This window comes from Protomyctophum parallelum (genome assembly GCF_964188405.1).
Source record: "Protomyctophum parallelum genome assembly, chromosome: 18".
Classification (NCBI taxonomy): domain Eukaryota; kingdom Metazoa; phylum Chordata; class Actinopteri; order Myctophiformes; family Myctophidae; genus Protomyctophum; species Protomyctophum parallelum.
The window spans coordinates 31343859-31357967 of NC_139716.1; the positions used below are offsets into that span (position 1 = coordinate 31343859).

Below are 14109 nucleotides of genomic sequence, written 5' to 3' on the forward strand. Positions count from 1 at the left end.
AACTGGTCATAATATGCAAACATTCGGCAAAAATTTGGAAAGAGATTTGGTGTATAAGGGGAGAAGATTTGACGGCCAAGGATAGACCCCTGGGGTGCCCCACGCTCAATAATGTATAACAGGTTTAAGTGGTAGTCATGGACTACGGCCTACACTGATGGATGGTGGTACAACACAGTCATCCATAAAGATCTGAAAGTTCTTCTCCACAAAGGTGATCTTCTTGAGGAACTCCTCCAGCTTCTGGATGGAGACTTCCAGCACCTGATTGTTCTCCTTCTCGTTCAGGCCGTAGTGTGCGAAGGCCGGGAACTTGTAGCGCTCGTCGTAAGGCGCATTGTGGTCATAGCGAGCACAGCAGTACGCCGACCACACGTAGGTGGGCACCGCCACGCGGTTGATGTTCTGCCGGCGGAGCATTTTGCCCGAGGTGGTGATTCCCGAGACCACGTAGGCCGTGCCGCGGCAGTAATTGTTCAGCCGCTTGCGGATCACGTGCTCCTGTACCTTCCAGGCACCGGTACCAAACTCATGGGCCAGAGGGACGACGTTGGTCAGGGTGTAAGTCGACGCCTTGTCATCGGGCTCGGCCTGGTGTTCGTCCGGGTTGAGACTGCCACGTTCGTAGTGGATGGCGTTTGCGTAGTCATCTAGGACTGCCTGGGTGTCTTCAAAGTTCATGTGCGTGTAGCCGCGTGGAAATGGCTGCATCTCGCCTGTATCTGAGGAGGTGGATAGCTGTGCGGGAGAGACAGATAGATCAATGGCAATGGTCGTCACTAAGGGCCTGACGGGGTGCATACTTAGTTTAGACTAGTAGACATGGGTTAAGGTTAGGTTTAGGTGTGCTGCCCCGTGGGCGGTTAGGTTTAGGGTGAGGGTTTGAGATAGGCTGTAGTTGTAGGACTAATGACTGGTCTAACCAATGACTAGTCTAAACCAAAAACTGTCTAAACTAAGTACTGCACCCGGCCCGACAAAACGTATGGGACCGTCAATTTGCAATACAATGAGGACAACTTGCCCTCTGAGAGTTACAGTATTAGGCCTACAACTTTTGGCAAATATGTGTGGCAAATATGTTTGCCTTAAGCTTTCTCTAGCATCATATTTGTGTTACCTGAGGCTCATACATCCAGGGGACGTCCACTCGCTTCTCCCCGTCCGAACGCTTGAAGGTGTAGGCGGAGTAGACGGGGACGCGTTCCACGGTGTTGTACAGTGTCACGTAGCGTGCCTTGTTGTTGTACCGCTGACAGATGGACTGCAGCGAATGGTGGTCCAGCCCCGACGGCGGGGCCCCCATGTAGACGAACTCCCTGCACTCAGGGGACAGCACCTTCTCCACCGTCCCCTGCACCCCCCCTGCTGTTATCATGACGACCAGCAGCACAGCCGCCCGTGTCCAGAGCCAGTGGGCCATGGCGGGTGGAGATAATGAGGATGGTCTCACCGACAAGAGGTTATACTGCAATTGAATCCTGAATGTGTGTGCGTCCAAAAACAACACGGATGATGCTGAAGCTTCGTGTCTATCTCGGTGGCACTCTTTGTACAATTCAATGTATTTCTAAATTTGCTCCTGTGTCTCAAAGGCTCCGAGTAACAAAGCATTCTACATTGAACGTCTGCTCTCTCTAATCGGTATCATGCAGTATGCAAATCCTTCTACCTGGAAGCTCTGGGTACAAGATATAGATACCGTACAGCCAATAGCAAGGCGTCATATAGAGAGGGTATACGCATGACATCATCATCATACCAGGAAGTTATGTGGGAACATCTACTGAGTGGCAAAAAAAATCCTATATACTTTCTGGCCTTGAAGCCCATACATCCAAACAGAAAAGTACTATCTGATTGCATTAAATGACATTAAACTCACTTTGCCACTCGATGTGCATAACCTCCATTGCATCTTGAATCAGCAATGCTGCTTCATAAAAGAGCAAAGCCAGGCAGGGGACAGAGAATAGAAAAGTTCATGAATGCACCAGACAACTGCTGTTAGTGGCTATACAGGTAAAGCTCTCTGCTCCACGTGGTTAAAACTTAAAAGACAGAGACACTTTGGAGAAAACAATGCACACACACACACACACACACACACACACACACACACACACACACACACACACACACACACACACACACACACACACACACACACACACACACACACACACACACACACACACACACACACACACACACACACACACACACTCAAATTAAAGCGGTAGTCATAAATTGTAAAATGGTAAATGGTGCATTTATATAGCGCCTTTATCCAAGGCGCTTTACATAGTGCATTACATTCACCCATTCACACACACATTCATACAACGATTGCAGCGGAAGCCATGCAAGGCACCAACCAGCACATCGGGATAAATTTGGGGTTCAGTGTCTTGCCCAAGGACACTTCGACATGTAGACAGGAGGAGCCGGGATTCGAACCGCCGACCCATGGATCATTGGACGGCCTGCTCTACCTCTTGAGCCACATGTAGTTGCCCAGACCCGCACGCACACACGCACACACACACACACACAATATATTCTAATTAAAGCGTCATAAACTGTGCACATTCCGCAATTAACCTATTGTTCAAGCTTCACACTCCAATACAAATGAAACTATTTGAATAAAGGTTGTACACATCAGTGAAATTAACCTAAAATCCCTAATTGAGAGTGTAGGCCTAGCCATCCACCACAGATCATAGGCTGCATGGCTAACAGGGCTTGGGTACTACCCTACCATCTCTCTATATCATTTGATAATGGCATATTAAAAACATGACTTGTAGGCTACACCCAATGAAAATATAAACTTCACGGAATATATACCACTTCGAATTATATAACAATTGGTTGAAGATTATCTGAATATCGCACAAGTAAAATATCAACTTCTTTGCAACGGGCCATTGCGCTGAGCACTGGCGGGGGCAGTGTTTTACCTATACTTGCGAGGACCTCTGCTTGGATTCATGGTGAGTGGGGCACCGACTGCATGTGTACGCAACACTTGGAGCTTGTATATCCACGGATATCCCAAGCCGTGTATACGGGAGCCGAGAGAGATTTTTACCTGTAGCCTACTACTATATTTTCACATGTACTTTGAGTTGAGGGGGCCCAAGGGGGTCATGCAGCTTCTTTTGTTGTCGAGTGTGCTGGGTTGTTACTACAACAAGAACAACAACAGATCCACCTGTTGGTGGCGCTGTAACTGGCCAATGTGAAAAGGGTGGGATATATTCCTCAGCCTAGTATGAAAGATTCTACTGCTAATGAAAAAAAGATGAAACAAAATAAAAAAAACATATGGATATGGCTGGGTTAAAGTAATTGGCTGCAGCCTGTTTTTTATGCTATTGCAGTACCATTTGAGGGCAATCTGTCATTATTGTTACCATTTGAAGGCAATTTGTCATTGTTTTTTTGGGTTGTTAATTGATTTCCAATTAAAGATTAATTTGTTTATACAAATAATATGCAATGGTAAATCGTTTAACAGCACTATATGTGTGGGTGTGTGCGTGTACTTTTTACTTAAGGTGAGGAGGAAGTGTGAATGTGGACAACAGTGATAGTCCATAATGATTTACCATTGAATTAACCGATAAGGGCCCAAAGTATATAAACTCTTTATGTTTATGTTTTATCATCCACTATTTATAGCGAATCGTTGAAAAGCCATTTCCCAAGTAAGTTTATTGATTCACAAATGCATGTCCTATAGATACAATTACTGACTTTATTAGAAAAAGTTTAATTGGCAAAACTTTAATGGTGAGCAATCACATAATCACATCAAGCCAGGGATTTTTTTTTGCTTAACCTACCACTGTCTATCTTCCTGTAGCTACACCTACACTCTAAAAGATCAGGTCTATCACCTCACCAATATTATTCTACGTCTACGCTCTGACAATTCACATCTCCGGAGCACAGTTTCCATCAAACAGTTGAAAGTTTCGATCGACCCCCATCTCTTTCTTCAGCAGTGCCTCGATGGCCTTTGTCGATGTCTCCGTTACTGCGTTGTCTATGACATCGTTAAGGCCATAGGCTGCATAGGATGGGAACTTGTACCGGATCTCGTACGGTGTGGAAGGGTCAAACTTGGGGCAACAGTAGGCCGACCAAAGGTGCTTTGGCACAGACAGTCGGTCGACATTGTCTCTCCGTATCATACGACCCGCGGTGGTCGTTCCTGTGACGATGTACGCCGTGCCTCTGCAGTAGTTATTGAGGCGCAGGCGGACGTGGTTTAAGAACGGCAGCCAGTGGGAATGCAGGAACTCGCTGGCCAGAGGCACCACGTTGGTCAGGGTGTAGGTGGAGGCCAGTTAGGTGTGATGGCCAGTTAGGTGTGATGTTTTTTTTCTCACAGATGCTCACAAACCATTTTACCAAGTGACATTTGCAAACCAATCGGACATTTAGTTCAACGATCAAAGGCCCGTTTCTGAAACTGTTTAATACAGGGAAAAGTCTCCAAAGTGGATATGGTAGAACATTTATAGCATGGTTTGCATTTAGTTGGTTCAGGGATTTAATTAAACGGGGAAGCTTTCTTCCAAACTTGAAATTACTTTAAACAAACATGTATTGTGTGTTGCTTCAGTGAGTTTTAAATTGGAATAAGTTGCGCGGGTACTGTAACACACACACACACACACACACACACACACACACACACACACACACACACACACACACACACACACACACACACACACACACACACACACACACACAGTCCTATGTTGCAGTATTGATACTTGATACTTAAGTAAAACATTTCACTGAAACTAGCAAAACCCTGAAGAACCAGTATTAGACAATGATTCAAGTATGATGTCATCGTGACTCACACACACACACACACACACAGTGTCCTCCAGATGACCTGGGGAAAAAAAAGTATGATCTAATGCGAGTGTGTAACTGTGTATGGGCTCACATGCACATGCGCGCACATACACACACATACGTCCACGTCATGCGTGCCCCCAGGGCACTGCCAGCCTGAGAATACACAGTTTTGCACTTGCTCACTCAAACTTACTCGCCCCACACACACACACACACACACACACACACACACACAAAATGCAGTAGCCCGTAGGGCAGGCCATCTATGGTGTCCGCTAAGGAGAGCAACCAACAACTGATACTGATGTCTGTAATTCTATAGGTAATCTACTGCATTGTACCGGCTCGACGTTTTTGACTTTCCAAATACAGCAGAACTATCAACACTGCAGACTACTGCGACTAATAAGGGTAATAATAAGGTTTCTAGTAGTAAGCATTTGGGGTATTTTTGTCACATTTTCACATAATGTGAAATTTGTCTTCTGCTCATCGTAACTGGAGCAGTTAATACAAGTGCCATTAATACTAGTGCCCTTATAGGGGTCAATTGCATGTCTTGCTGAGGATACTTGACATATACACTGGGGCCGGGACCTTCTGCTTACCAGGCAGCCTCTCTACCCAGAACTATAGCTACCAAAATGGCAAAAGCAGAAATGCCATAACAATTATCTTGTAAAAAAAAAAAAAAAAAAAAAAATCACACCCATGTGAAGTGAGAGTTATACATTCTTGTACATCATCATGACGTAAAGTAACACTGTTATTTGCTCAGACTCTATGACGTAAAATTGTTTGTAGGACAAAGTTTGTGCGCACAGAACAAAAGCTGGATATGGGAGGGGCTAGCTAACAACAAAAACCACTGCAGACTTAGGCCTTGTCCACACGTATCCGGGTAAACGGATAAACGTAGGTTTTTATAACGTTTTGGCCGTTGTCGTGTGGACAGAGAGATTAAAAAAAAACGTGTCATGTGGACAGAGAGATTTAAAAAAACGAAAAAGAAAAAGCTACGTTTATGAAACGTTTATGTACGTGTGGATGAAGCCTTATTGTTCAGATAGAATCACTACTACTAGTACGATTGAGTCATTGACATCGCTTGACAAATGAAGTTCCTGCATGGTACCAAAACCCAGCTAGAGTGATGGAAAAGCACCATAAAAGGGCTCATAAAGTAAAGTATACTCATACAATCATAAGTAAGGTTCACCATGGGGCCTTAAAGAAGCCTTAAGCTTCCATCCAGTTTGTGGTGATGCACGCACATGCACAATGTAGTACCGTATTTGACACTTGTTGCACTCCGGTTGCTTAACCCACCCGTCACACTTTCCTATGGTAGGTGACACGGTTTACTCACAGATGCTCACACTCCACATTTAGGTGACATTTGAAAACTAATCATACATTTTAGTTCCATTTGTGTGTGGAACTGCATGGAACTACACAAATGGTGACATCAGGGATCTCCATATATAGAATCCATATACAATCAGATTTATTGTAGCATATTTACTACAAATATTTACAATTTTTTTAAGTTGTTTATTGCCATTTTATATCATTTAACACGCAATTTGTTTCACATTAAAAAAAAATTAACAGAGTGTAAAAAACAAACAAAACATAGGAAACATTATACTCTAAAGAAGCATGCACAATCACATATACACAGCATTGCACACATTTACATAATACACTGTCACATACATACAGTACAATACATCTTCGTCAAGATAATGAGACAAAAAATAATGAAAAAGGAAAATAAAAAGATAGCCTAACTGATAATATAATTTGCCTTAGGAGTGCCGTTGTGAGTTGACCCTAAAACTAACCTAAAGCTTGACTGAAATGGACGTCACCTAACACGCAGAGCAACGGGACTTTATACCTCCACGTACCCCTAGCCCTAGGGCTAGAGGTAGCCCCATTTGAGTTAAAACTGGGAGTGTGAGAGGAGTGCATTGAACCTGGTGTGTGACACTCGCCACCACAGCTGCTGCTCGCTGTTTCCTCCCCCTTCGGACCACCAGACATGGGGGACCAGGACGTCCCGGAGTTCAGCTCCTTGGAAGAGGAGGTAAAATACTGGAAAGATCCGGCAGAGAAACACTGTCAGTGTTCAGCGGAGAGCCAGCTCCAGGAGTTCCAGCAGATGAGCAGGGATTATACGAGGTGGAGCTGGAGACTGAGTTGAAACAGTGTGAGGCACGCAACCACTCACTGCTCACATGCCAACAACCGCCTCCGCATGGAACTGGAGAGCTACAAGGATAAGTATGAGACTCAGCACTCGGAGGCGCATTGTCACATCTCCTATAGGTCTCCCTCCTATCAGAGACCAGACCTATAGAGACCAGCTGCACAAATACATCATGACCTGGAGAGGGCCAAGAGGGCCACCATCATGTCTCTGGATGACTTTGAGCAGAGGATGAACCAGGTAGAGAATTTTGAAATTAGGAAGCTTCATTTGAAGCTAGGCTGTCATATATTCCATCTTATATATCAGTTTAACTTTTCGTAGCCACTGATCGAGTGTAGGGGGGCGGGGGGAGCGCTTATAAATATAATTATTAGCGACGACGATGCTCATAAATAATCAAAATACTTTATAACCTTAATCATAACACATTATAAACTTATAATATAAACACATTATAACACATATAAAACAATGACTTATAATATCAAGTATTATAATACTTCATAACTTGCTGTTCCAGGACATTTAGAGCATGGTTTGAAATAAATTATTTGGGTTAGTTCTGGGATTTATAATAGCCATAAATTTGAGATTTAGTCGAAAAAAGGATCCTTGTAATGTAGGACCAGGTCATGTCTCTGCCACCAGAGAAACATTGCTCAAGTCTCTCTTCCTCTTGATGCGGTTCTCCGAAACACAGCCCTTGTAGAAAATAGCCACGTCGCTGTCCACGTCCGTCTGGCGCTTCAGGAAGTCCTCCAACGTCTTGAGTGGGACCTCCACCACACTGTGGCCAGTATTCTCATTTAGCGCATAGCCCCCGTAGCTTGGGAACATAAATCTCACCTCATAGGGAGAGTTGCGGTCAAACCGTGGGCAGCAGTACGCCAGCCACAGGTGTTTCGGAATAGCTATCCGACCCTTGTTTCCTCGCTGAATGGCCTCCCCCGAAGCCGTCACTCCGGTGACCATGAAGGACTTCCCGCGGCAAAAGTTGTTGAGGCGCTGGCGGACACTGCCCAAATATGGGTTCCAGGAAGTGTCCAGGAAGTCGGTTTCCTGCGGCACCACATTGGTCAATGTATAAGTGGAGGATTTGTCGTCGGGCTCCGCTTGATGCTGATCGGGGTTCAGTGATCCTCGTTCATATTTGACGGCGTCTGCATAGTCCTCCAGCACAGCCTGGTTCTCCTCGATCAGAGGGTCAGTATCATCGCCGAGCGGAAGTACTTTCATGTTGCCGGTTTCATCCTCAGACACTAGCTGTGGGCATGGTGGGGAGAAAGACAGATGACACCAGTCATTCAAAATGCGACACTTGCCTTCTACTAGAACAGGGGTTCTCAACCTTTTTGGCTGGGGACCCCCAGGTCAAAAGTCCCCAGTACTGAGGGGCTTGATGCTGCAAGCTTGGGCCCAAATCATGAATGAGCCAAACCGGCTCAGCCAGTGGGATCTACTCATGTGGTTGCACATGGAGTTGTGACATAAGCGACTAGACGAACACTAATGCGCATGCTTGGGCCCAGAAGACAAGCAAAACATATAGGATTTCAAAAGCCCTATTAGCATGGGATTAAAAAACACAGACGTGATCCGTGATCATTCCATATTACATGAGGTCCTGGGGTAATACTAATGTGAATAGGGCTTAAGGCTTCCATCTCACATGGAGCCTGTTTTCAGGAAAGATTGTAATATTTGACTCTGCCATTTGCATTGCTCCAAAATATTGCCCAAAATAGATTGGCATGTATTTCCGTTAGATTTCAAACAAAGTGGAACATTCCTTTCTTATTCTTTCTACCTGGGGTTCATACATCCAGGGGGTGTCCATCCTCCTCTTCCCATCAGACTTCTTGAAGATGTAAGCAGAGTAAAGAGGGAGCCGACGGCTGGTCTCATACAAGGTGGCGTAGCGTGGTTTGTCTTTGTACCGCTGGCAGAGCCTCTTCAGGTTGGCTCCCCGTATGCCCACGGGCGGCGTGTGCATGTAGAAGAACTGGTTGCAATCTTTGAAGCTGTCGGACACGCTGGCACTCACCAGACTGGACACCATAAGCAGGGGCAATAAGGCTAGGGGCAGGCCCCCCGATAGATGCATCTCTCAGACAAGCGGGATCGGATGTCAGCAACTCAAACCCAAACAAAGATATCTCCTGCAAATAGTTTGCCAACGGTTTAAAAAACTGCAGGAAATATTTTACTGCATATGAAGTTCCGTACAGGTGATAATGGCTGCACTCGGATAGTATGCAAATCGAAGGGTGGTGAACAGTGGAGCCCAGCCATAGGCTGGATGACATGCATGCTTATCTGTCATAAAAGGCTTCTTTAACATTCTTGACTGCCTTTAGTTACAACCTTTAGGGCATGCTGCTACATGGGCGGCATTGCATGCACTGTGTCCGTTTTCAATACCTATAATGTGCAGTATACGCGTATTTGTAGGATAGCTAATAAATTAGTATACAGATATACACAAAAATCCATGAACATCATCACAAGTTCAAAACAAAAGAAATGATGAAAGAATGCTGTGCACTATCCTCATATCACCATATTTAGTTTTTTTATTGTTAAATGATTGGTCACACTAAATATCTATACTTTCAAGCATTTTCAAGAATAGCTAATCTACAATCGTGATGTGTTGTGAGCTTGTACATTCGCTATTTATTAACCCATTCTGACCTGAGATCAGATTCAAAAAATGTCTATTACATCCTGACAGTTTCATTATTAACCCATTCTGACCTGAGATCAGATTCTAAAAGTGTCTTCGATTTTTCAAAAATAGCAGACCTACAAGCTCGTATCGCGCCACTCGGTGGCGCGATATGAGCTTGTAGATCTGCTATTTTTCAATAGCTAAAGCATAACATGATGCTGACACCAAAATGGGTGCCCGGTCAGAATGGGTTAAAGATGTTTTCTTATCTCGGCTATAATAAATAGTGGAAACATTTTCAAAGTAGTTAGTAAATGTTCTGGGGATCGCTGGCAGGCTGGCACACGACATTTTCAGATGCTGGTCCGCGGCAAAATACATATCAATTTGGGGTTCCTTGACTTGAAAAAGTTTTTGAACCACTGGTATACAGTAGGTGTATAACTGTATACTATTGTATGCTTTTTATGATATTTCTTCCCTGACCTCCCCTATAGTTCCATGTGTATCGCTACTCCTGCTGTATCTTACTGTACTTGTCTTACTCTATATCTGTAACGAACTGCTGTGCTGCCTCTGGTGACTGAATTCCCCGTCAGTTCAATAAATTGTATCTAAACAAATCACATCCGTGTGATGTGAGGGGCGCTCTTATCATACGTTTTCGTAAATCATCTCATTCTCAACCAATGGCACATCTCCCACCCAATCACGCCGGCCAATCACAATTAGTGTCCTCACTTTTGTCTTCAATGTTTGCGTTTACACACTTTTGTCTTCAATGTTTGTGTTTACCAAAGACTGGAAAAAAAATGGGACCCAGTGCCTCCCTGCTTGACACTCAGCATCAAGGGTTGGATTGGGGGTAAGTCCCTGCGACATACTAGCGTCATGTCCAGGGGGTGTACTTGTACATCAAGCTGCCTCACACTACAGAAACAGGAGATAGGCTCCTGCCCTATGGGCCTCATGGCTCGGCAAGGCTACTTACTACTACTATTACTTTTGTGTTTACACAGACCCTGAAACATGGGTACATAAGAGGGGCTCACAAGAATGAAACAATGCAAAGAACAAGAAGTTACAGGTAGGAATCCTTACAAATACTGAGAAATAGCCTAACTGTCCAGGTTAATTAAAAAACGAAACGTCAATGTATGAATTACACATGAATATCCTGGTCATAAATAATACATTTTAGGACGCAAAACTGTGGTGAGGGCTATTTATAATCTGCCCTTGAGCCCCAATTAGCCCCTGGGACGGACTTTGGAAATGTCTGCATTATGCTGTCTGATGTCTAAAGCCTTGTATTGCTTCATCACCAGATACTCATGACGACTAGAGAGTGACTCCCTGCCTATATGCACAATTTACTACAATATCTAACTTATGTAAAAAGGTATCAAATATTATAACCTGTAATCCATTAGTGATGATACAAAAACAATAACTTGGAAGCGGAGACATATAGGGAGAGACTTCAGCACCATGGACAGTGCATAGACTTTGGCCTCCTGCTTGTATAGTGATTATCTGTGCATGAAGAGTACCCCAATCCAGGGCCCAGGCAGAAGTTGTGTTAACCCGTTTTGACCTCTTCACCCAGCCTTTGTTAAAATCTCTCTTAATGAACTGTTAACTTCATTTACTGTTATTATTCAAAACATCATAATTTGAAAATAGCGCCAATGTGAGTACATTTTAGAAAATGTTCTTCCCATTTGCTCCTTTCTTTGCCTTGTCCCACTCCTCACCCCACTCAAGATTCTACACCAGGGTTCCCCAATTAATTTTCCTCAGGGGCCATATTTTGACTAGGGCACCAGGCTGGGGGCCGAGTCGGCACGTGCGAGGTCGAGGTCTTGCCCTGAAAATTAATTTTCAGGGCAAGACCCCATTTGAAAAGGACCCCCAGTTTGACATGTAGAGGCTACTGACCCCGATTTAATGCCATTTATATCTGGGACCCCCCCCCCCCCAAATTCTTCCAGGGGCCACAAGGGGCCGCTCTCTCAGTAGGTTCCCTCCTTATGCCTGAATTATGCAGTGGATTCTTATAAAACTGGACAGCTATTGCGCAGATTCTTTCAATATTTAATTGGAACCAATTTCGCAATAACCATTATTTTTTACTGAATGATGTCACTAAAATGTCACTCTAAAGTCTAAATTGTACCCTACTAGTGCAAAAAGCTAGCCAGGCATACATGACAAGTAGCTGTTTCTTAAAACAAGATTTTTTTTAAATGAGCAACACACACACACACACACACACACACACACACACACACACACACACTCGAGTCATCATGAAACACTTAATTAATTATGGTTATTCATATTCATATAACTTTAAACATCCATTATTCATTCATTATGGGACCCTAGGGAGTGGAAGATGGGCCAAGGGTCCATTTCAAACTTGTCATATTTTGATGTATAAAGGTGAGTCTAGTCTCCAGTTTGACAGGGTTCCTCTCCCTTGGTGGGGGTTTGCTGTGGGTCAGTCCCACCACGGACGCAGGTGACGGTGATGACGCAGGTGACGGCGATGACGAAAATGGTGATGGATGTATTTGCGTGCGTTATGGCGAGGTGTGCTGCATGGTGTGGGTTTTGTGCATGCATTAACAATGACTCCCACATCTTCACATGAACTAATTCATAGATGTGCTCCCCCAACCCACTCTGTGTGAAATGGAAAGGCAGGACTATTATTTTTAGAGAGATGATGTCACAAATAATTTGATGTGCGGAGACTATAAGTGTGTGACAGCCTGAGAAACTTGCACTGCAGCATTGTGTAACCGCTGACTGTTACAGTACTGACTGACTGACTGATTACCGCTGGCTGCTGGTCCAACAGCTGAAGGTGAGTGCTTCGTTTATCTCTTGAGGTGCAATGTTGAAGCCATTTAGTCTTTGGAGTTAAGAACAGTAATGTACCCTTTTCACTGATTTCTCTGTAGTTATGGAAGAATCGGATAACATTTTTCCAAAGAGGAGGTGATAATGGGGCATATTTTGTTCTGTTGCATTATTACCTTGTTACCTACCCAACCTATGTCAGACAACAATGAGTGACATTTACTTTTGTACAAGTCAGTTGAACAAAGTTAGTTTATTTAAAATGTATCTCCAATTACAGCAATATTTAGCCACTTTTTATTTAAATGCATGCAATTTGTAAAATAATATACTCTATATTATGTGCATGCAATTACTGTTTACAATGCTGTAAACCAGTGGTTTTCAACCCTTTTGGAATCAAGGTCCATTATGTAGTCTGCATTTGAGCCACAGACTATACATTTGATGACATTTAGCCTCTCAGACCCAAAAATATGTTTTAGTGTTGGATGATAAGGTTTGTCCACAATTCCATGCTGTATTGATGTTAGTACCATAAGAGAGATAACAGGCAAACGATGATGGAAATAACAATTCCTCTACATGCTCTAAAGTCTAAATTGTGTAAAGTAGATCAGTGGTTCCCAAACTTTTTCATGTCAAGGACCCCCAAATTGACACTAATTAGCCCACGGACCCCCATTTGAAAAGATTTTCCAGGGACCCCCATAAGAGAAGATTTTTACGGCTCTAGCAATGATTCTCAACCCGTTAAATTTCAAGGACCCTCAGTTTGACATGCATATTAGTCTACGGACCCCCATTTAATGGCATTTCTATCTCTGAGACCACAATTTATATTTAGCTGGGGACCCCCTGGAACTCCCTCGAGGACCCCACTTTGGGAACCACTGGAGTAGACGTCTTGTAAATTAAGTAATGCAGATTTTTAACAAAAATATAACATGAAACCAAATGGTTTGATTTTTCGCTCTCAAGAGTTAGAGATCTATAAGGGTGACAAAAGGTCCATTTGTTTACCAACTCTCCATCATTTTGCTCCGGGGGAGCTTTAAACTCTCTTGACAAATGTGACGTGAACATAGTTCAGTAATGTAAGTGCGACCTCATGAAAGGAAAATGCTTTTTTTTTTTACAGCGACTCCTACATGCTGTCCATCATGTATCACCTGAGGCTGACTGTGGTTCTCTCCGTGCTGCTAATATTGGTTGCTACAGCTCCGAGTCCCAGCCACAGGCGAGTTCACACCACAATGCTTTTGACAGTGTTGTAATAGACTAGACCCTCTCCTCTAGTCACTAGACCCTCTAGTCACTAGAGGGCCCCTGCCCTTTTTTTTCTTCCCCATCATTTGTTCATCCCAAAAATTTAGTTTTAGTTTAGTTTATCGTCATGATTTGTCAGGAGCAGAGTTGGCTTTGGTCGAGGCTTAAAGCTCTTAAATACTTTCTGAAA

The 14109-nt window shown here is 43.7% G+C and overlaps 1 protein-coding gene across 1 annotated transcript; it reads right to left on the bottom strand.

Annotated features, from left to right (window-relative positions):
- Positions 1 to 135: 135 nt before the first annotated feature.
- On the bottom strand, positions 136 to 1458 carry LOC310876086 (endonuclease domain-containing 1 protein-like; the record flags this gene model as incomplete). Its single annotated transcript, XM_083789532.1, has 2 exons — positions 1121 to 1458; positions 136 to 738 (listed from the first exon to the last, which is right to left on the bottom strand). Exons 1-2 carry the CDS (start codon positions 1421 to 1423, stop codon positions 136 to 138), a joined length of 906 nt encoding a protein of 301 aa, XP_083645658.1. The 5' UTR covers positions 1424 to 1458.
- Between the last annotated feature and the right edge of the window lie 12651 nt (positions 1459 to 14109).